Source organism: Rhincodon typus, chromosome 14 (genome assembly GCF_021869965.1).
Source record: "Rhincodon typus isolate 14 chromosome 14, sRhiTyp1.1, whole genome shotgun sequence".
Taxonomy (NCBI): Eukaryota; Metazoa; Chordata; class Chondrichthyes; order Orectolobiformes; family Rhincodontidae; genus Rhincodon; species Rhincodon typus.
Genome location: NC_063345.1, coordinates 13,730,315 through 13,755,139, shown reverse-complemented (window position 1 = coordinate 13,755,139; position 24,825 = coordinate 13,730,315). Strand labels below are relative to the sequence as shown.

The 24,825-nt window shown below is 40.5% G+C and overlaps 2 protein-coding genes across 4 annotated transcripts in view; one reads left to right on the top strand and one right to left on the bottom strand.

Annotated features, from left to right (window-relative positions):
- The window catches only part of LOC109929731 (A-kinase anchor protein 17B-like), a 30,770-nt gene extending 23,284 nt beyond the window's left edge, over positions 1-7,486 (top strand). For 2 of the 3 annotated variants that reach the window (XM_048605181.1, XM_048605180.1), the window contains exon 5: positions 2,982-7,486. In XM_048605181.1, coding sequence (XP_048461138.1) covers positions 2,982-4,700 — 1,719 coding nt within the window. In that variant the 3' untranslated portion in view covers positions 4,701-7,486. The remainder of the gene's footprint in view (positions 1-2,981) is intronic. The other variant, XM_048605182.1, reaches the window with a different exon arrangement.
- Positions 7,487-13,906: 6,420 nt separating this feature from the next.
- Positions 13,907-24,825, bottom strand: part of LOC109929732 (membrane-associated progesterone receptor component 2-like) — a 47,651-nt gene continuing 36,732 nt past the window's right edge. Inside the window, exons 2-3 of the mRNA XM_048605273.1 lie at positions 18,893-19,048; positions 13,907-15,139 (exon numbers count right to left, since the gene is read on the bottom strand). Coding sequence (XP_048461230.1) covers positions 15,027-15,139; positions 18,893-19,048 — 269 coding nt within the window. The 3' untranslated portion in view covers positions 13,907-15,026. The remainder of the gene's footprint in view (positions 15,140-18,892; positions 19,049-24,825) is intronic.

Below are 24,825 nucleotides of genomic sequence, written 5' to 3'. Positions count from 1 at the left end.
TGTAGGCTCATTGCCAAAATATTTCACTTGGAACTGTAGATTAATATTCAACCACCTTTGCAAACAAATTTTAAATCTAATTTGTCCAATCACCCAACTTGGCATGGATATTTGATAGTCACACTGATTGTACAAACATAGTAGCCACTATCTTGGCTTTCTTTAAAATGCCAAGTACAATGAGCTAATCCAAACAATCTAAATGAAATCAAAGAAAGAAATCATCTTCTAAATGTACATGTGGGATTGCAAAAATGACTGTGAGGCAACAGATATCTTACTTTGTACGAAGTGCACGCCAAAGAAAATGAGACTGTAGTAAGTCTGTTAATGCATTACTATTGCACTCATTTTTTTTGCCTTTGTCAAAGTGTATTTGCATACATGTGTGTTTTTGCACAATATGGCAACAACGGAAATCACTTCTGTGGGTGGTATTATATGATTGGTCACTTTGGGCAAAAAACATTTACCCAAGGACATAGTTAATCTTTCTCACTTGAAGCTCTGGCTCAAACTGTTGATCCTGTGTAGGATATTGCCAAGGACAGACCGGTCAAATAAAAGCAAAATACTGCAGATGGTGGAAATCTGAACCATAACGCCAGAAAATGCTGGAGAAATCCAGCAGGTCTGGCAGCATCTGTGGAGAGAGAAAATAAAACAGAGGTAATGTTTGGAGTCTGGTAGGAGTCATCTTCAGAACTGAAAGATATGGAAAATGTTTCGTTTTAATCCCATCGGAGAGAACAGCAGAACTTCTTCAAGGTGGGCATATCGGAAATGTGTAGTGGCAAGTGTTCCAAGTTATTGTTTCCCAAACTACTTCCTGTTGAAGGAGCGCTGGGAGAGTTGGTGGAGAGCTGAGAGCATAGAGATTGTTTAAACCGGAGGAATTTTGAATGCAAAGGAAATACCATTTCATTGGGATTTTCAAAACAGGACTCAGGCCTCAAAGATCCTGCCAGTGAGGCAACATCCACCGTTGAAACAAAACCTTATTTATTCTCAGCAAAATTCTTCATTTTGAACATTACTGTTAAACACTTCCTCTCCTCTGTTCTAAGATGAACAATCTGAGCTTCTCCAGCCCGAACAATGAAACTGAATGAACAAAGAACAGCACATTTTAATTTCATACTTGTAATTTCTCAGACCGAGAAGTAGCTCATGCCCACTTAAACAAGGCCCAGACAACATCCACATACTTGCATCACAGAACTGCCAGGCAATGCCCATCTCCACCAAGAGAGGAATTAACCAGCATTTTGTTATTTATTGTCAGGATGTTGGTGTCACTGGCTAGGCCAGCATTTATTGCCCATCAACAATTCCCCATGCACTGCTGGTGTTGAGCTGTTTTCTTGAAACACTGTACTCTTTGGGTGTAGGAATCTCTAGAATACTGTTAGGAAGGGATTTCCAGGATTTTGACTCAGCAACAGTGAAAGAACGGTGGTATAGTTCCAATTTCCAAAGAATTTGAACTCAATAAAATATCTAGAATTAAGAATCTCGTGATGACCATGAGTCTATTGTTGATTGTTGGAAAAAATCCATCTGGCTCACTAATGTCCCTTAGGGAAAGAAACTGCCATCTTTACCGGTCTGGCCTACATGTGACTTCAGACCCACAGCAATATGGTTGACTCTTAACTGCCCTCTGGGCAATAAATGCTGCCTAGCCAGTGACGCCCTCATCCTGTGAACAAATAAAAAAAAGTGAGGTTGGGGTGTGGCTCAGAGCAGAAATTGCAACTGGTGGTATTCCCATATTATCTGCTGTCCCCTTGTCCTTCTAGGTGGTAGAGGTCCCTGGTCTGGAAGATGCTATTGAAGGAAACTTAGTGAGGTGCAGCCATGCATCTTGTCAATGTTACGTACCATTGGCAAAGGTGCATTGGCAGCGATGGAAAGAATGTTGAAGTTGGCAAATAGGGTCCCAATCAAGCGGGCTGCTTTGTCCTGAATGATGTCAAGCTTCCTGAATGTTATTGGAGCTGCACTCATCCAGACGAGCGGGGATTTTTCCATTACAATCTCAATGTACAACGTCACTGCCATTATCAAATCCTTCTCCACTAATATCCTCAACAGGCTAACCATTGACCAAAAACTCAACAGGCCCAGCCCACATAGGTGCCATAGCTAATAAGACAGGACAGAATCTGAGTGCTTTCTGGCAAGGAGCTTGTCCCTGATTACTCGAGCCTCTGCAACATCTACAAGATGTAGAAATGGAGAAATACTCTCCATATGGCCACAGCTGCAAATACACTCTGAGCTCAACATCCAGGAAAGAACAATCAGCTTGACTGTCACCCAATCCAATAGCCTAATCATTCACAGCCCTCCCCCCACCCCCATCTGAGATATTATGGCTGTAATATAACCTGCCTACAGAATGCTACTGTCAGGATTTCTTTGACAGTACTTTCCAAGTCTGAGGGAATGGGTTCGAATCCCACCATGGCAGAGGGTGAAATTTGAATTCAACGAAGATCTCAGATAGAGAGCTGGCATAATGGTGACCATGTCATCGCTCTCAATTGTCATAAAAACCCATCTGGTGATCTTATGTCCTTCACAGATGGAAATCTGCTGTCCTTATCTACATGTCAGTCCAGATCCATAGCAATATGGTTGACTCTTAATTGCTCGATGGGCAATAAATGCTGGTTTAGCCAGTAATGCCTTTTAAATTAAAAGCTGCTTCTCTGACAGCTCTGTAGGTATATCTAGACAACATGGATTGCAGTGGTTTATGAAGGTGGTTCTCCATCAATTTTTAAGGGCAATCAAGAAAGGGCATATTCAGCCAACAATGCCCTGGTCCCAAGTATAGAAAAGGGAATGTGAGATGATCATTTGTTTTTATACGAATGGTGAAATGCCAGTAAACACTTTATAGATATGAAAAGGACTTATTCAGCACCATCTTTGTACTTGACAACTATTTCACTGTTTCTCTTTGTTTGCAGCTGTTCTTGCAGAAGGAGATGAGATTTCAGAAGAGACAGCTTTCTGAGAGTGACACAGCAAAATGTCATCAGAAAAGGGTGAAACGTGAGCACATGGAGGAGGCTGAGCAACAGAAACCAGGTGAAGATGTTGCCGACAAAGAAGGCTTTCGAAAAGTGGAGGCCTCAGAATGCATAAAGGTTAAGACGCAGCACAAAAACGTTGATGGGGAGAAGCACAAGTCACTTTCTGCAGAAAAAGAGACTTTGAGCTCTCAAACCAACAACTTTCCAATCACCACCTCATGGATGGATGTGGGTCCTGTTGACCCCAAGGAACAGCATGGCCTCATCAGGGGAAAGGTCTCAACATTTCATGAATCTGGATCGTTGCAGATTACTGTAATGCAAGGCTGTGGCACTCACTTCCATAAGCAGCATGCGAGTGGTGATGATAACCGTCCATGCAATGGGCACTCACGTAAGGTCACTGCTGTAGATCGGCAGATCCGCCGCCCACTTTACCACTATGAAGATTTTGTTAGTTGTTTGCTAGATTATCACCAGCTTGCATGCCCTTCAAACCTCAGTCTCTGCTGCGGCACCAGCGACCCCATTAACCACTCCGAGTGGCGCAGAACAGTCTCTGATGACGGGAAAAGCTTCCGAATAGACTTGAAGAACAAACTGAGCCATCTTTGCACCAAGGTGAGCATCACACCACAAAATAGATGGCAAGATTATGACCACAACAGCAACTACAGATGGACAATCACCATCAGCAGGTCTGGCACCAAACAGAAAGCCTCGAGCAGTAATGTTGGCCACCAGCTGAAGGAATATAACCGAGAGTTCAAGGTGCAGTGGAAGAATTCAGACAGCCAGTTGGATTTTCGGGAAGATTTTACTGGTGGGTGCCAATTACACTTAAAAGATACAGTTCGTTGTTCAGGACAAAGTTGTGCTGTTTCTGTCTGTGACCTGATGAGCCAAGAAGAGAACTTAGTCCATAGCTCTGAGGACCTGTATTCCAGCACCAAGGATCTGTGGATTTCGTCCCATTCAGGCTCCAAAGAACCATGGAAAAATCCAACTAGCAATTGGAAAATTTCAATTAAAAACTCTCAAAATGATTTGGCTGTACCAAGGTTAGAGGATGATAACCAATCCAGGAATTCAAGCAAAAAGTACAACAATCAACTGTTATCTCATTGCGAGGTAACCAAGATTGAACCAGGGTGTTCTGACCAAGAGAGCACAGATGGGCTGAATCAATCAAATAGTACAGTAAAGCACAGTCACAAGGATAATACTTGTGAGTTCAGTGCTGTGAACAGCTGGTCAAATTGCAAGCCAGGAATACACCAAGAAGTCTTGAAATACAAGCCTAACAAAAAATCTCAAACATGCGGCAATGATGTAAATCCAGCTCCCAGTGGATTCAGGAGCGAGCTAAAATATTACTGGATTGAAAATGGAAGCAAGTTAAAAGAAGAACATAACGTTTCCAGCAAACCTTGTAGTAGACACCAAATGAAAGACTTACGGAATAGTGAAGGATCTGGGAAAATTGTTAGTGAAGAAGTGGACTTGGATAGTCAACTGTCAAGTTGTTCTGAAGTCTTCAGTGCTGAAACACAGCACAAAAATAAAGAAAGTAACACTGTGATCAAGCATTGTAAACGTAAGCATCATCTTATAGATTCTAACAGAGAAATAAAACACCACAGAGTAATATAGAGTCATACGACATGAAACAAACCTTTCGGTCCAACCAGTCCACACTGACCATGTTCCCAGACTAAACTAGTCCCACCTGCCTGTGCACCCATAAACCTTCAAATCTTTTCTATTCATGAATTTATTCAAATGTCTTTTAAACATTGTAACTGTACCTGTATCCACCACTTCCTCTGGCAGGTCATTCCGCACACAAACCACTTACTGTGTAAAAAAGTTGCCCCCCATGTTCTTTTTTAAATCTTCCTCCTCACCTTAAAAAAATGCTCCTGAGTTTTAAACTCCTCCACCTTAGGGAAAATACATTTGCTGTTCACTTTATCTATGCCCCTTATGATTTTATAAACCTCTATAAGGTTCCCCTGAACCTCCTATGCTCCAGTGAAAAATGTCCCAGCCTATTTTTATAACTCAAACCCTCCATTCCCAGCAACATCCTTGTAAATCGTTTCTCCAGTTTAATAATAGCCTTCCTATAACAGAGCAATCAGAACTGCACACAGTATTCCAGAAGAGGTCTCACCAATGTCCTGTGCAACCTCAACATGACATCCCAACGCTCAAAGGTCTGAGCAATGAAGGCAAGCCTTCTTAACCACCCTGTATACCTGCGACACAAATTTCATCGAATAATATACCCGAACCCCTTGGTCTTTCTGTTCTACACACTATCCTTGGGGCCTACCGTTAATTGTGTAAGTCCTGTCCTTGTTTGTTTTACCAAAATGCAATTCCTCACATTTATCCAAATTAAACTTTATCTGCCCTGCACTCTTCAGCACACTGTCCAATTGATCAAGATCCCTTTGTAATTTTAGATAACCTTCTTCACTGTCCAGTATACCACCAATTTTGGTGTCATCCGCAAACTTACTAACCATACCTCCTATATTCTCAACTAAATCATTTATGTAAATGGAAAATGAAAGTGGACCCAGGACCAATCTCTGAGGAACATTGCTAGTCACAGGCCTGCTGTCCAAAGAACAACCCTCCACCACCACCCTCTGTCTCATTGGAAAATATTTTTGGCTCCATCCCGATGCATGAAGAATGAATTTGTGGATAATTACTGCTATTAAGAGGGAGGTTTTGGCATTCACTGTGGTTGCAACGTAGATTATTCTTGGCCTGAGATAGATAGATTTGGGCCATCATCATTACCTTTCCAAAATGGGAGCAAATGGGAAGCAGACACACATTCACAAGCAGTTTGATGTTGACCACAGACTTTAAGACGATAATAGAAGTGAGCAAAATATGAAACATGAAAATCATGCAAACAAATTTCATCACAGTATATCAGCAAAAAGGATTAAAATGAAAATAATTTAGGTGGTCTGATACAGTGAAGCTCTTGCATCATCATATCCTCTAGAAATGAATAACCTAATCTGCTTATTTTACCAAAAGCACCAAAACATTAAAAAAATCCATGAATTATTTTGCTGCTTACAATAAAATCCATTTCAATACATTGGTGGCTTTCTGGGCCAAAGCACTTAAATTAGTCTGATTTGAACAAAGTAACACATTAAAACTAGTTTAGGTATGAACTGACATATGGTCAACAGCATAGACTGCTTATCATTCACTCTACTTGAACATGTTTGAGTTAACAAAATCTGTATTTGGGAGTTAACATAGATAAGTAAGGATACTGTTCAGATATTTGGCAACTAGAAATAAGAAAGGTCCACAAGTATTTCCCTACAATAACATTTAAATTGCCTTCTCAATAATGTTTTGACCTAGCCAATATTTTCCCACAAAAACACCACCTAAAAACACAACCTAGTCACTTTATATACATGACTGTATGCCTATCTCTCTGCTTCTTAAGAGCGTGTTATGCACAATTGGCTACGACATTTTCCTGTGCTCTGACGTAGTCAATTAACTATTTAAGTAGTAATGCCAATGAAGTGCTTGTGACATCCAGAGGTTATGAAAGGTGCTATATAAACATAAATTTGTTCTTTCTGCAGACTTTGTACTGGAACAGATGATATAAGCTTTGATTACAAATATTCTCTGGCCCTGGTTCATATTTAAACTCTGATGCTCCAGTTGATGATCTGGGTCTTAACCCATTCACTGCTGCACAGAAAGATTTGCTTCATAGTGCATGTTCCCTCTACCACTCATTCTAGCTTCAAACTCATTTGTTTCAAAGATGACGTTTTAAAATAAAAATTTGGAATATCTAAATCTCATCCTTTGTTGAACTGCATTTGTTCAAAGCAAAATTAATTTACAACATAAAAGATCTGACTTGGAATTAGTAATGCTCAGTTAAACTGTGGCTGTAATGTTCTGTTTAGATAGGTGGAATTCTGCATAATGTCTGTAGGTCCATTCAGGGGTTTCCAAAAGCTGACAAGAATTTTTGATGTTATTGCAAGATAATGAGTTCAAAAGATAACTTCTGGGAACTGCTTAAAAAAAAAGTACTGTCCACTTGTATCAGAGCCAGTGTAAAACCAAAGCAACTTGACATTAAGTTGGTGAAGACCTACATTATTCCAGTTGAACTGAATGTGGAGTGAGAACTGTGGATCTACTAATGATTATGTGCTGTTATTTGCAGCACCATCTCCAGTTTAGCAACAAGGAAACGAGGTGTACTTTTTTACATGTACCTTTTATCCATACACACTGTACCATGTAACATTCTACTGGAGTTAATATTAGTCAAACAATTGCAACGATTTATGGTCATGAAAGTGAATATCTGTTGCATTATAATTCAATAAAGACAAGGCCAAGGTTAAATATTTTGCACATTTATTGAATATTGGTTGATTTTTTTTGGAATTCCCTCCACTACACTTTCCATTTTTACCTCCTTTACCATAATCCTTAAACGTATCTCTTTGACTAAGCTTTGACCTAACTTCTAACACTTTGGTGTTAAATTTTGTTTGATAACACTCACTTTCATTAGCTATTAATGGGGAGTGTTAGTAGCTAACAATGGGTTGTGTGTAATAACAGACCATGTGATAACAAGGCACTTCACCCAATCTGGTCTACTGCATTTACCAGTCACAATGTGGTCTCCTCTACGTTAGCAGAAACAAAGCATAGACTGGGTCTGCAGAACAGCTATGTTCCGTCTACAAAAAAGACACCGAACTTCCAGTTGCCTGCCATTTCAACACACCATTGTGTTTCCCTTGCTAACATCTCAGGCTTGCTGCAGTACTCCAGTGCAAGCTGAAATAAAGTCATAGAATCATTGAGGAATACAGCATGGAAACAGGCCCTTTGGCCCAAACTGGTCCATACTGACCATGATGCTTACTCAGCTAATTCCAATCGACCGCTTTGGTCCATATCCCTCTAAATCCTTCCCACTCATGGACCTATCCAAATGTTTTTTCAAATGTTGCTTTTGTACCTGCCTCAACCACTTTCTCTGGCAGCCTATTCCGCATATGCACCACTCTCTGTGTGAAGTTGTCCCTTAGATCGTTCTTAAATCTTTCCCCTCTCACCTTAAACCAATGCCCTTCTAGTTTTCAATTCCCCATCCCTGGGAAAAAGACTATATGCATTCATCCTATCTATGCCTCTCATGATTTTATACACCTCAATATGGTCACCCCTCATTCTCCTATGTTCCAAGGAATAAAGTCCTACCCTGGCCAACCTCTCCCTATAATTCAGGCCTACTAGTCCTGGCAACATCCTTATAAATATTGGCACACTTTCCAGTTTAACTATGTCTTTCCTATAGCAGGGTGACCAAACTGTCCATAATACTCCAAGTGTGGCCTCACCAATGACTTATACAACTGTAACATAACATCCCAACTCCTATACCCAATGCCTTGACCGATGAGGGCCACCATGCTAAATGCCTTCTTCACCACCCTATCCACCTGTGATGCCGCTTTCAATGAACTATGTGCTTGTACTCCTAGGTCCCTCTGTTCCACAACACTCCTCAGACCTCACCATTTACTGTATAAGTCCCATCTTGGTTTGAATTTCCAAAGTGCAGCACCTCACACTTATCTGTATTGAATTGCATTTGCTAATCCTCAACCCACTTCCCCATCTGATCAAGATCCCTCTGTAATTTTTGATAACCTTCCTCACTATCAATGATACCTTCTAACTTTGTATCATCAGCAAACTTACTAATCATGCCATGTACATTCACATTCAGATCATTTATGTAAATAACAAATAACAAACTGACCCCTGTTGCACAACACTAGTCACAGGCCTTCAGTCTGAGAAATAACCTTCACCCTCTGCTTCCTACCGTCGAGCCAATTTTGAATCCAATTAGCTAGCTGTCCCTAGATCCCATGCAACTTAACCTTCGTGACTAGCCTGCCGTGTGGGACATTGTCAAAGGCCTTACTAAAGTCCATATAGACAACATTCACTGCCTTACCCTCATCTATCCTCTTGGCTAACTCTTCAAAAACTGTAAAAGATTTGTCAGACGTGACTTCCCATGCACAAATCCATGCTGACTATCCCCAATCATACCTTGACTATCCAAATGTTGACTGATCCTATCCCTCAGTATCCTCTCCAATAACTTGCCTCCAACTGATGTCAGGTTCACTGGCCTGTAGTTGCCTGGCTTGTCTTTGCTACTTTTCTTAAACAATGGAACAACATTAACCACCTTCCAGTTTTCCGGAACTTCACCAGTGGCTAAAGATGAAGCAAAAATCACTGCAAGGGCCTCTGTAATTTCTTCCCTAGCCTCCCACAATGTCTGAGGGTTGAACTGATCAGGCCCAGGGGATTTATCTACCTTAATGTGCTTTAAGGCTGCAAACACCTCCTCTCTGGTAATATGTATGCAGTCCAAAACATCCCCACTTGTTCCCCTATTTCCTTAGCATCAATGATTCTCTCCTCAGTAAACACTGAGGAGAAATATTCATTAAAAATTCCCCCATCTCCTGTGGCTCCGTACATAGATGGCCATGCTGATCTTTAAGGGGACCTGTTCTCTTCCTAGTCACCCTTTTACTCTTAATATAGCTATAAAACCTCTTTGGATTATCCTTAACCTAATCTGCCAAATCCGTCTCATACCCTCTTTTTGCTCTTCTGATTTCCCTCTGAAGTGTGCTCCTACACTTTTTATAATCATCAAGGGATTCATTTGAGCACGATAGCTTAAATCCAATATATGCCTTCTTCTTTTTCCTGACCAAAGCCTCAATATCCCTCGTCAGCCAAAGATCCCTAAACCTGCCAGCTTTTCCCTTCACCCTAAGAGGGACATACTGTCCCTGGACTCTTGATATAACACTTTTAAAAAACACTCATTTGCCAGTCGTTCCTTTTCCTTCAAACAGACTCACCCAATTGACCTCTGCTAGATCCTGTCTAATGGCCACAAAATTGGCCCTGCTCCAGTTCAGCACCTTAACCTGTAGACCTGTCCTAATTTTTTCCATAACTATGTTAAAACTAAGAGAGTTATGGTCACTGGACCCAAAGTGCTCTCCAACGGACACTTCAGTCACTTGCCCGACCTCATTTCCTAAGAGGAGGTCTGGTGTTGCACCTCCCGAGTAGGACCCTCTACATATTGAGTGAGGAAACTTTCTTGGACACATTTGACAAATTCTACCCTGTCCCAGCCTTTTACACTCTGGGTGGCCTGTCAATACAGGGGAAATTAAAATCTCCAACCAATGCTATTCTAATTCCTACAGGTATCTAATCTCTCTACACATCTGCTCCTTTAGACCCGCTGGCTATTTAGGGGTCTATAGTACTGCCCCAACAGAGTGACAATCCCCTTCTTGTTTCTAAAATCTAACCAAAATGGCCTCATTTGATTACCCCTTAAGAATATCCTCTGTAAGCATTGTTGTTATGTCCTCTCTTATCAAAAGGGCAACTCCTACTCCTTGCTTACGTGTACTTCTGTCACGCCTGTAGCTTCTGTATCCTGGAAAATTAAGCTGCCAATTCTGCCCTTCTCTCAGTCCTGTTTCTGTTATGGCAAGAATATCCCAGTCCCCAGAGCCAATCCATGCTTTGAGCTCATCTGCTTTACCAGTCAGGTGTCGTGTATTGAAATAAATGCACTTTAAACCAATTATTTTCCCTCGCTTTACTGTGCCCCTGGCTATCCTGACTAGTAAACTTGCTCTCAATGGCTAATGTATTTTCCTTTGTCTTCTCGATGGCCCCTCTCTTATTCAGAATCCCACAGCCCCTGCCAAACTAGTTTAAACCTTGCCGGGTATCACTAGCAAATCTCCCTGCAAGGATATTGGACCTCCTCCGGTTCACGTGCAACCCATCCGTCTTGAACAGGTCACCTCTATCTCAGAAGAGATGCCAATGATCCAAGAATTGAAAACCCTGCCTCTTACACCAACTGCTCAGCCACACATTCATCTGGCCTATCTTTCTATTCCTATCCTCACTGGCACATGGCACTGGGAGTAATCCAGAGATCAGTACCCTTGAGATCCTGCTTTTTAACTTCTAACCTAACTCCCTTTACTCATTTTGCATGGCCCCATCCCTTTGTCTACCTATGTCATTTGTACCAATGTACACAATGACCTCCAGCTGTTCACCTCCCCCTTCAGAATGTTCTGCAACTGCTCAGAGACATCCTTGACCCTGGCACCCAGGAGGCAACACACCATCCTGGTGTCTGTTCTGCGGGCACAGAATCTCCTGTTTGTCCCCTTCACAATTGAGTCTCCTATCAGTATCACTCTGTCTGACTGCAGCCTTTCCATCTGAGTCTCAGAGCTGGTCACAGTGCCACTGACCTAACTGCTGCTGCTAGCTCCCGAAAGGTCATCTCTCCCCCAACAGTATCCGAAGTGGTATATCTGTTACTGATGGGAATGGCCACATGGAAACCCTGCACTATCTGCCTTCCCCTCTTACCTTCCTGGTGGTCACCCAGCTACCTGCAGCCTGCACCTTAAGAATGACTACTTCACCATAGCTCTTATCAATGATGTTCTCTGCACTCCGGATGATCCTGAGTGCATCCAGCTCCAGTTCCCTGACGTGGTCTGTCAGGAGATGCAGGCGGGTGCACTTCTCACCGGTGTAGCCACCAGGGTCACTGGAAGTCTCCCTGATCTCCCACATACTGTAAGGGGAACATGCGACTGCCCTAACTGCCATCCATACTGCCTTCAGTCTAGACAGAAAGAGAGTTAAAAGAATCCTTACCTGCACCCCTGCTCAGCTTCCTCAAGCCGAAACCTCTCAAGCAAAGGCCTCGGCACTCCCACTCTAACACTGGCACACTCTCTTAATGGCTGCTCTCGTACACCTTTACCTTGCCAGTCGTACTCCTCAGGGTCTTTCTTTTATTTCAAAAATATACTTTATTCATAATAAATCTTTGTATATTTGCATTGACACAAAAGCGGTTCTGTTCTGCACAGTGGCATATCAAGTAAACACATAAACGTTGGAGATTGACTATAGACACATACAACACTAACACTCACATATTTGACACACGAGGAAGAACTGAGCGGACCCACATTTACCTTTAATCAGGAAGACCTCAGACAGTGGTCTTTTCTCACTGCGTCTTGGCAACAGCTGCCCCAAGCTTCAGTGTGTCCCTCAGCACGTAGTGCTGGACCTTGGAATACGCCAGTGTGCAACACTTGGTCGAGGTTAACTCCTTGCTCCAAAGCCAAAGTTCAGGCAGACCAAATGGAGTCTTTCACCGAGCTGATGGTCTTGAAGGTGCAACTGATGCTTGACTATGCGCGTCCCGGGTAACAGACTGTACACCACAGAGTCACGCGTCATGGAGCTGCTTGGAACGAACCTCAACAAAAACCACTGCATCTTCCTCCAGGAGGGAGGGTTTGAAACATCAATGTAGTATTTCAGATTTAACCAGACCTTGACACCAGGTTCTCTGACCTGCTGTACAGTTGATGACTGTGGTGATATCTCCCAGAATTCTGCTGTGATGACTCTCAACTGCCCTCTGATTCGCTGCCCTTCTTCGCCGTCTCGCAGAGGGTGCCTTGCAGAGAACTCTTATACAGTCATGATGACTGTGGCGATGTCTCCCAGCTACTCTTTGAATAACATCATCTCACTTTTCATCTGGGAACTCTACAGCCTTCTGGAATCAATACGGAGTTCAACAATTTTAGGGCTTGAGCTTCTCCCATGCCCTTACCCTAACCCCTATACACCAGGCCTTGTTAATGTGTGCACGCACAATGATCCCTATTCAATTGAAATCATATACTGCAAAGTTAGTTAGCACCAACTTTCATGCTGGGTACTAAGAGTAGTATTTCAAAGTAAAAAGCGAATACGGTAAATATACATTTTTACAGACAGCATTGACATGATACCATTCACAAATGCTAGAAATGTACTGTTAAAACACTTTGGCTGCGTTTTATAATCAAAGTTACTTCTATTTTAGAACATCTCCCTTTTTGCACATAGTATGAAGAGTTATACTGACTTTTCTGAATATCTCAAAATGTAATTGAGTCTTTTCTTTAAACTGAATTTCAATACTAAAATCAAATAAGTGGAACATTTAGATACAGAGATTTTGAATTCCAGGTTCTTAACCATAGTACAATGTTAACTGATAGATTAGGGGAGTTAAGAACCAGGGATCACCGTCTAAGGATACGGGGATATCACTCAGGACTGAGATGAGGAGAAATTCCTTCATCTAGAGTGGTGAACCAGAGGAATTCACTATCACAGAAAGTAGGCGAGGCCCGAACGTTGTATGATTTCAAGGAGTTTGATGTAACATTTAGGGCTAAAGGGATTAAAGGATAACGGGAAAAACTGAGAACAGGCTATCGGGTGGGATGATCAGCCACAATCTTAATGAATGGCAGAGCAGGCTCAAAGTACTGGAAGACCTATACTCCTGTCTTCCTCATTTTTATAAGAACAGCAAGTGGCCTTTCCTTAAGGATATTCATTAATGAGTTGAGTTTCTGACAGTAATGCAGCAGTTTAAAGTTATTTCCTGGCACAGTGCACCTTACTCTCTACATAAAATTTCATGATTTGCCTTAAGAATTTGAATTCGATTTCTGTGTTGCTGGTCTAGTTCTGCAACTAGGACACTGCTGTACCCTTAATGTGTATTAAGGGTATCTGCCAACTGTATGAGAGGATCTCTCGTTCTGTGGACTGTATTGCAATTCTAATTTTTGCACAAGTATATCAATAAGTTTTAGAATTCAAAGTAGTGACATTCTTTATTTCAACAAAAGTAAACACATGCTGTACAATATCATCTGATGTGTTTTTGTACAGACTTAATCATATTTTGTTAGTATACAACATTTAATCTGGTTAGGAATATATTTAATGCAAACATAGGATTTTGAATATTTTTTTTTACAAAGCACAGTTCTCTGATGAGGTCACACATCAGCATTTCACTTGTGATGACTGTTGTACAAGAGTTAGACAACGGCACAAAAACAGGTCATCTTATTACTACAATTAGAAAAACTACCAAAACAAAACGTCTTGCTTTTTTATTAGTTACTGCTAGAATGCATATTAAAATGGCTGGGTTCGTAGGCCAATAATTTTAAAGGGAATGTGATCTTAACTGAACTGATCCCACACAACAATTCCTGCAAAATTCAATCTTCAGAATTTGTAATGTCCCATTCAGTTATTGCTGCATACTTTTGCTGAGGCACTGCACACGCTAAGTGCTCTGTCACATTTACAAGAGGCAAGCAACAAGACTGACCAGAATTAACTGCTTAACCTTACAGTATCCATATACAGTGTAAATTGCTTTTGTGATGCACGTTTCTGAACCAAAAACATTGCTAGAAGCTCAACCGTAGCTAAATACAGGTTAGCTCTGCGAGAATGTAGTTTAATGAGACTTGCTCATGTGAAATGTTGTAAATATTGAGCTGGTTTGGTCAAGCTGAATGCTTGTTTCCCTGCTGTCCCACCCACAACTTAATTTCTGGAAAGCAAAGGCCTTTTCCTTCTCCTATAAAATAAATGAGGGAAAACACTGGTTACACATTTTCAAATTATCCTGACTGAATGGAGTAGCTTGATTATCAGACGAAGTTGCTCTGCCTTGGCTGGGACAAGTCATGTTATTGTAGTTTTACAATATTCAGAGCTCAGTGCTGATGGACCTCCCTCCACATCTTCATTTCATGCTTCACCACAAAACACCTGTCAAACTAATGAGACTGAACAGTTGCAATAATTGTGCCCTCCCCACCCCGCAGAAATCTTACTGAAAAATTTCAATGCAATGTTGTTGCTTGATCAATTCTACAAAAATAGATCTCTCCAAACTGCAGAACTTCACTCCTTTGTCAACTCTTTAGCCTCTTTTGCATCTTTTGTATCTTCTTCATCCGTGTATTCTGTGGGCTCCTCTCCCGGTTTCAGGAGTTTTCCGACATAATAGTATTTCTCTGGAAAAGATTAAGAGGAAAGAAAATGACTATTAAAAGGCATTCCAATTTTAGGAAGTCTTTCAAATAAACATGCAATTTACGAATGTTGGCACACGCTTTAGTTCCCATTGCAGTGTGTTCCCATACAAAGGGTGAAATCTCACTTCGCTCATCTCACTTAATTTCTCTGTTACATCACAGCATGGCCTATACCCAGGCATGTGTTTGGAAGGACAACCCTACCTTATCCAGACCTGCGATTGATTTCTTCTATACTGATCATGCCAAACCAAGTGTCAAGAGTTGGATCCTAGTAACAACACACCAAGGAGCTATGATTACCAGAGTGCTCCTACCACACTTTGAAAAATCTAATAAGGGAAGACTCAAGTAGTAGCAACAGAGAGTGAGGGAACAAAATGATCATTTCACTCATTTACACTACTACATATCCGCAGACAATTTCGTAAAATTAAAATTCTGCAGCTTTTTTTTTACAAAAGGGATTAAGTTCATTTGAATCATAAAATATGGGACAAAATAAATATAAACTGGATAACTATGGACTGTAGAAGAGGTTTTAAATAGAATAAAAAATACTTTTTAGAAAGGGATAACAGACTACAAAATGCATTACTGTAGTTTGTTGTTTGTCTTGTTTTCACTGTTTCCTGTAAAGCCCCAGAAGTTCCAATGCATGCACAGAGCAGATCAGGTTGCGGATGCTCCTGTGTTCCAGATACCATGGTGTCCATTTCAGAGACAGTAGTGTGCCTGTGTGTGGTGGTATGAAAACCTGTCAACAGGACTTGTGGAAGCAAGAAAAGGTATGCTACATGTTTGTCTGGCGGCTGGAAACAGGGAAAAGAGGCTCCAGATGTACTGTGGTTGGCAGGCGCCAGGCAGTCAGGGCTTGGGAAAATTTCCAAAGTGCCAAGGCGGCAGAAAGTCCCTGATTCTGAATGGAGACAGAGAATCAGCAACACGAAAGTGTCTCAACACAGCTAGCGGCTGACTGATGTCCGAGGAGTTGTTTGGTAGTTCACATGATGGGGAAGTGTGAAGGAAGCCCATACTCTATTTGCTTGATACTGCTGAAAGATGGTGGAGCTAGGAGAAACCCAAGGGCATTACCAGCTTTATGAAGCTAGCTGTCTGTGAAAGAGCTAGAATTGTGCCTGAATAGATGCTGGAGTGCAGCTTGAGAATCCACTGGAATGCAGTGTCAGAGGAAGAGATCGAAATACCAGGACATGAGCAGCTATTGAGGCAACTCAAGACATACTTTGAGGGTTTTTCAAGGTACAGGGTAGTAAAGGAGACTGAGTTTTTAAAGACTTCTTGTGACTCACAGTAACCACTCCCACTTTAAGCGGGTGTGTCTTAACTGAATTATTTGCTATGTTCTGCAGGATATTTGACCACAGTTTGTTAACTCATATCTACCTTATGTTAATTCTGGATTTTGGAGTACAGGTTGTCTATGTATTACATGCAGGATGTATGTTAGACTGATTTACTTTCCTAACTCTGCAGGTAAAGATTAACGTGTTTCTTATAAATTAAAGAATCTTGTGACTGTTGTAGGTATTTGGGTATGGCATGAGTTAACCTTTAAATCCACACGAACTTCCAGCCGGGATTAGAATTAGGTAGAGTTTGAGGTCACTTCACAAGCAATTATCATACAAATTGTTCAAGATTCATTTTCATTTATTCTTATTCAAGAAAGTAGTCAGGTTAAAAGAAAAGTTAGTTAAACTGAATAAACATGCTCAGATGTTGATGCAGCAATCAGACAGAGTTTCTGTGAAAACGCAATGTGGTTGAACTAGCATTAACCCTGAAGCCTTAGTTAGAAATGGAATGTGAGGATGACCCCGTCACCAAGAAAAAAACAAAGCAATAGGGTTTACTTAAGGATAGGAACGAAACACAGGGTTTGGAGATGAGCTAGGATGGAACCTCGGAAGATAGGGAGTGGTGAGACCAGGGTAACGGCTGACTTGCCACTTTTGGAATGTGAAAGAAACAAGGGGTCCGTCTAATACAGACCCTTTTGGAATTTGAGTAATGCACTGTCTATATGACTAATAACACATAAATACGTGATGAATTTCGTTGAATCAGAGTGCTACCTTACAATCTTTTCTGGGCAACGTTGGCTCAATATACGGGTTTGTTGACCTGTACCTAAAACTCCTGATATTATTTCCCAAAATAATCTACTACGACATGACATTATTCTCTTAGTATGACCTGGAGTCTCAAACTTTGTCACTTTAAATTAAACACATCATAACATAATATAGCATTTTCATCTGGGATTGTAACAGAATCTAGATTTATATTCACCCATAGGTTACTCAGTTGTTACTGGCAGAAGTGGTTTTATAGACTCGTACATCCCAAACAATGAGAAAGAGCCTATCACACCAAATGAACAGCAGAATCATGGATGTCAGAATAGGGCCCCATTTTTCACTCATCGGGACTGTCTGACTGTCAACTCAAAGCCTCCACCTTCTGACTCAGAAAAGATTAATCAAGGTTCACTTTATCACTGTTAGTGACTGAAGCTGAAATTTTGCCAATATTTAAGATGGAGTAAAATACGTGATTGTAATTTCTATGGAAATCTTGGCAGAATCTTGAAGACAGAGAGAGAAACCAAGCATCAGAATTACTAACACAACATGCTTATCAAGTTTCAGACCAAAACTGAAAGGCCAGTGTGTTTCATTTCCACAAATTAATTAGTATCAGTAAAACTTGCTGGTATCAAAAGTTTATGTTGTTGCGATGAGCTGCAAAGTACTTTTCTCTAATCAAAACATGCACGTGCAAGTACATGCCAAATGCATTGAGAACAACACAGCTACGTGAAAACAAATATACATGATGTGTTTGTATTAGAAGCTGGAAAGATTTACAGTCTACTTTTTCTGCAGTTTGCAGAAGAGGGCATTAGTTGTTAGAGATGAATTATGATTATGAATTGCTTCATAATCTCTTCTGTGGTACAGGCTTTTAATCTTTACTGTACAGAGACTTCCATCGCATTCTACCCCTTAGAGGTGTAATAAGAAGTCTAAGGAACCTAAGCATGAATTAAAATTCAGACTATTCTCTGAATACAGCAATTTCACCACTTGCCGCACTGACCTCGGTACTTATCCAAACTGAATACATTATTCTGTTACATATAATTCATTGAGCAGGAATAGTTCCATCAGTCTTTTGAGCCAGTTTTGCCATTCAATAATAATCATTCATCTTAGCTTCACTTTCTTACGCTATCCCCACATCCCTTCAATCCTTTAGTATCCAAAAATGTAAACCTTTTCTATATTCCTCCTCCGTGATGCTGATTGTAACATTCGCATCTTCATCAATGAACTGCCACAGGCTGGGGAACTGACTAATCTAACAGAAAGCAAGTACTAACTGATTCTAACAAGATTCTACAGCATTAAACACAGTAGATCAAAAAAAATTCTAATAGCCAGCTGACAGTTTTGTGTTTGATTCTGCATTGAAGGTATCTGTAAAAAAATGATATTTTTAAAAGACTGTGGTGACTGAAAACATTATGCAGAGGTTTTATAGAAATAGTTATCCGGCTGTACAACAAGGCAAATGATAATTCAGTCTGAGATTCCTCCTCCTTACTGCATTTTCATGGATTTGATACAAGAGATTAATCTCTCCTGGCCTAGACAATACAAGTGAAAGTTCAGACATCCATCATTGTACAATGAGAATACTTACGAGTGAACTGCATCTCCCACTCCTGAAGACTTTCCAGCTGCATTGCATTAAGATCAGACAAGTCATCATATTCGTCCTTCAATGCCTCCTTATCCAGGCAGAATGTAGCAAGGCCTCTTGATGCATCTCTTCCAGCAAATACGCCATAAGGACCCTCTAATCAAAAACAGTACTTTACTAATGCAATAATGTCCTTCAACTGAAGTTTCAACTCCGTGACGATTCTTTTCTTTAAAAAAGTACTGGGACATGGGAGAAATTCTCTCTCAGAAAACAAAGACACATTACTTGGCAATTAAGTTGAGCTTAACTGCGCTGATTAAGTTCCTTTTCAGCTTACAGGATTTTAAGAGAAATCAACTACAAATATAAAATTCAGAGTCATAATTGTGTGACAACTGAAAGAAAACACAGTTTACGCTGGTTAACATTCTTACACTAAACAAAGTCTCACATGTTTATGTATGAATAATAATTGAATCAGGAAGAGATGTTCTACTGAAATTCAAATTTTCTAATCCTTGATCGTGAAAGTATGCTGAGACATTAACAATGAAAATGGCTAATGTGCCATCTGCTTTTAGAGAGGTTTAGTCTATCCCCATCAGTCAAATCTCTCAGCATTTTATCATAGTAGGTTGTCATTTGTGCTGCATTACAGATTAGGTTATGTGATGTTACATCTGGTACGAAAAAACTCATAAGGGAACTAAGTTTTTATCTGCTTTATACTTGAATTCTGTCTTCACCAATCTCTATCTCTTTCACATGGTAGTGTTTATTAAATTTTTATTCACTCATGGGACGTGGGTGTTCCTAGCTGGACAGCATTAATTGGCCGTCCCTAGTTGCCCTTGAGAAGATGGTGGTAAGCTGCCTTCTGGAACTGCTGTTGTCCATGTGCTGTAAGTTGGCCTACAATGCCCCGAGGGAGAGAATTCCAGGATTTTAACCGGGCGACAGTGAAGGAACGGTGGTACGTTTCCTAGTCAGGACGGTGAGTGGCTTGGAGGGAAAATTGCAGGTGGTGGTGTTTCCAAGTAACTGTTGCCCTTGTCCTTCTAGATGGAAGTGGTTGTGGGTTTGGAAGGAGCTGTCTAAGGATCTTCGGTGAATTTCTGCTGTGCATCTTGTACATAGTACACACTGTTGCTGAGTGTCAGTGGAGGTTTTGTTTTGTTTTTGTCCATTATACTTTGCAACAATATTTAACCATCCAGATAGCTCTCAATTATCAGCCTTGTTTGGAAAATAGAGATTTTTTTGGTTTACCCATCAGACTTTAAACTAGATGGGTTCTGATCACAACACTCCCATTACTGCTTCCAGCCACCCGACATGAGCATGATAGAAAGGTCAGTCTGACTGTTATAGCCAGTCATGCCCTAGCCCAAAGATACTTCCTTCTGGTCACTCATTGGATAAAGGGTTAAGGCAACGTAGGGGAAGAGAACAAGAAACATCAATGGCATTTTGTTAAAAAAAAATTGGATATGATCTTCCAAGAAGCAGTTTAATAGTTTAAGTTCTCAATGCCTGTGTATATCAAAGCATAACCAAGTGATCTAGAAAGCACAGGATTAATTCACTACCATGTCACATAAGAGCTGAGCAAACCAGACCTCAATAAACACCCAGTACTTGGGAGGAGGGCCAAGATCCAACTCACTAGAGCAATTCTGGCAGCTGAACCATTCAGAGGTATGAAAGAACATGAAACACACTTCAAGAAACAGAAAGCTTAAAATAAAATTGAACAACTGAATGGACTGAATGACGTAAAGCTCAAATATAAAACAATGGAGGAGTTTAACTAATCCACAGTGTCATGAGCTAAACACAGAGCATTCATCACCACAACGCAATGTGCACATTCGCACGTTCTCAGACACACTTTGGTAAGATGTATTTTCACTTTATTTATTTCCCTTCTAAAACATTCACTTCAAAGAAATATAAAAGCACTACTACTGAACACAGTTTGAGCACTGAACTGTAGTAGATAGTCTAACAGTATTCAAAATGTGTACGCATTTTTGACAGAGCTCTGTGCATTTATGGTTTGGAGCTCCTGCTGTGACAGTTTCTACACATGACAATAAGCATTAACGGCAGGAAGAAAGGAACAGGCCTGTCTCCTGTGAGGCAGACCACCCTTATCCCACCCATTCCACTCTTTAGCAAGAAGGATGTTTTCAGTTTCTATCAATTGTTGCTCTAGTTTAATATCAAAAACAACTGACAGGAAGAAGAATCTATTTTCCTTTTAAAAATGCTGATTAATCAATGAGTGGTTTTTTGCATAGTACATTATTAAATAACCAGAATGACCTCATTTTCAACCCTCAGTCTCTGCTGCATCTCAGCGAGATCAGAACTGAGGATACAATTAGACTCTATGTCCCAGACTTGGCAGGGTGGGGTGGAAGAGGGAGACAAACAAATCAATGTGTAATTCTATAAAATTAAAGATTACACATATGAAAGAACAAACTATGCCATATAAAATAAGAGCTCTTGTCTGATCTCTCCTGGACCATTTTGTCCAGTTCTTCTCATCAACACAAAACAAATCACATACTCAAGGCTACACAGAGATCCATCAAGGTTGCTTAATGCCTAAGGTTGGAACACTGATTTGAGAGTACTGAATAGATACATCTGTGCATATTAAATGTGTGAAAGCAAGAATATCAGCAGGGATATTAAAGATGGTAAATCCTGTCAACTTACCTTTGCCCTATTATCACAAATGGCCCTAAAGTACACACATCACAGTATCCAACTGTATCCGCACTTGACATTTTCTCTTTAGAAAATAATTCAGGTTTTCATCTCCACCAGGCTGTATTCCACAGTTTGATCAATTTCTCACAGCCTTCCTGATATCACACCAAATTTGGTGTTCACAAGGTTAATCCTTATCCACAATCTTCTAAAAGAGCTAAATTCACAAAATTCAATGTTGCAACATGTCAAAAGAAACCCAGGCAGGGTTTTACTTTTACAAAGATGCTTCATTGCCTCAGTCACTATTTTGTGCATTTTCCAATAGCCAATGACGAAGGGATAGTACAGATCATACACTCCCTTCTGATGGGATTGAGTGATCAAAAGAGAAGTAAATTACAAAATTGCTATTATAATCTAAAACGGTGAAGAATACTGGTATTATAATCAGCCTGCTTGGATACGTTATGATGCAGCTCTCGAACAGGTGGGACTTGAACCCTGATCTTCTGGTCTAGAGTTAGGGACACTACAACTGTGCCACAAGGACTGACCATGAGGAATATACAACTAGAAGGGGACATAACTAATTGAACCTTGGTGGAGTTAACAAGTGAGGCTAAGGAAACATAGCCAACTACCAAAATGAAAACATCTCAAGGACATCAATCAGGATGGGGTGGAGGGGATAAAGGATATTTTTGCAAGTTGGCCTGATGCTTTCTTTGCAGATTAAGGTAGTGACATTATGCAGCCAAAGCTAGAGAAATATCCAGATCTGAGGCATGCAAGAGAGGCTTTGATAATTAGGTCCGATTACTGGATGTAATTAATTTATTCCTACACACGTTAATATGGGTTGCATTTTTTAAGCTGGATGGTATCTTTGTTGACTGTTCCAGCTGACATGTTAGTATACTTTACAATTGCAACTGTTTGCCACAACTCAATATCTGAAATTGTATGTAAGCATGTTTAGACATATCAACATGTCAGATTAACTGGAGAAAGTTTCCACCCAGTTTGTTTGTATTATTTCAGTCAGAAGTAGGTCATAATACTTCACCACCATAAAGGCGTATGCAATGAAAAAACACATCTTCAAAGCACCTTGAAATTAAGTGGAATGCAGCCATAAATTTCATAAGACAATTAATTGAGCTGTTTGGGTATTGCTTACAAGTCAGAATGAATTTTTAGCTATTGCCCGGATAGTCATGAAACAATTTAATATCCAGAATAGCACCTACAACGAGGCAGTATTTCCGTCAAACGCACAAAACTACCAGCATTTTCTGGTCACAGAGAACTATTGCTTAAAAAGTCACAGGAGAAAATTCACTGAACTACCATAACATTATTTTCAAGCACTGCCGTTTGTTTTTGCTTGGTGAAGGAGCCATATTTGTCAGGAACTGAGAGACTGTCAGATCCTCTACACAACAGCAACAGACAATCAAAGATCAGATGACATTTTGCAATTCACAGTTAATGTTTAATGAAACTCAAACAACAGTCAAAGACATACCAAGCTTATGTTACCCGCTTTGATATAATTACAATCAAATGTCGTTTTCCAAAGGATACGACCCTGATAGTAACTGTCTCCTATCACCTTCATTTCCACATACTTTCCACCAATTTTGAAAGAACCCTCATATGACAGAAGTCTGCTCTTAGAAGGTAAACTAGAATTACAAACTGTCAGCTCTGCTTTGGAATAAAAGATAGGATCTAAATTTTAAAATTACATAAACGTGTAACCAACCTACTGTTCAAGTTGCTACACTAATGTTCGCAAAGGTTAGCAGTGATTCCTTGGGACAGTCTGCAATGGGTAATCACAAGCACAGCACAGCCAAGATTTTAGAAGCTATTCAATATCAAAAACAGTTTTCAAAAACAATTCCTTCTAAATGTAGGTTTACTAAACAACAGCACAGAGGTAGGGACAATGTGTTCCAATACCCTCTCGGCAGGAATCTGCTGACTGGTGGTGCATTAAATGAATCAAAACTAAATTGTGAACAAGTACAGTAGTAGCGCAACACATGGAAATAAATGCCCATATCCACAAATGATTTCTAACCCTTGCTGAGTAAAAGTAATTTTGGAAGAACTTAATAAGAAAACATCATAAAGACCAAACAAGATTGTTTATTCACTGTTTAACTCCAGACACCTGTTTTCCAACAGAATTTCAATCGAGCTTAATGTTGAGAAATCTGCCCAACTACTTCAGAACTCTTTTACAGGGCTATATGGGTGTGTGGTGGGGGCCTTTCTGGTCATTTATCCTAGACTTGTCAACTTTCTTAGACATTCCTAAATTTCAACGTACTCCACCACTTGTTTGCTTGGATCAACTCTCAATTCATTTCATATCAGAGTTCTTCACAGCAAATGACATCTTATAATGCTACGTCAAACTGTGATGCTAGAACTGCCAGTGCTCTGGGCAATGTTGCACTGTAACTAGCTGTTTATAACGTAGCATTACCTTGAAGCTTACAAGCAGATAGTGAACTCCAGCATGATACATGGGTCAAGGAGGGAGGGCATTAGCAGAAAAAAAATTGAAATTTTAAGCAATCAAAGAACTAACTTGCTGGTATATGAGGTACATTATGATGATAGTGTGCATAAATGCGAGGATTTTTGTTACACATTTTTGCCACACAATACTCAGGAAAAAAAGCAAACAACTTTTGAATATCAAAACAAATTCTAGTCAGTGCTTCTGAACGAGAGCTGGGAAAGTAGGCAGAAATGTTCACTCAGTAAGGGTGCTCCACCTCATAAAAACCAAAAGAACTATGGATGTTGTAAATCAGAAACAAAAACAGAAGTTACTGGAAAAGCTCAGCAGGTCTGGCAGCATCTGTGAAGAAAAAAATCAGAGTTAATATTTCAGGTCCGGTGACCCTTCCTCAGAACCCTCCAACCCATGATGGGTACAGCATCTTGACTCACACTTTAGTTCCACCCACTCTACACCACGTAACCCCAAAAAGGTAAGAACATCAATGATTTTCCATGTCTGTATGATATTTTAAATTTACAAATCGCCCCACAATCACATGGGTGTAGGAGGGAAGGGATAGTGAGCAAGGGCAGTAGCGGGGGGGGGGGGGGGGGGGGGGAGGGGGGGGGGGGGGGGGGAATGGGGGGGGGGGGGGGGGGGGTGGGCGGGGGGGTGAGAA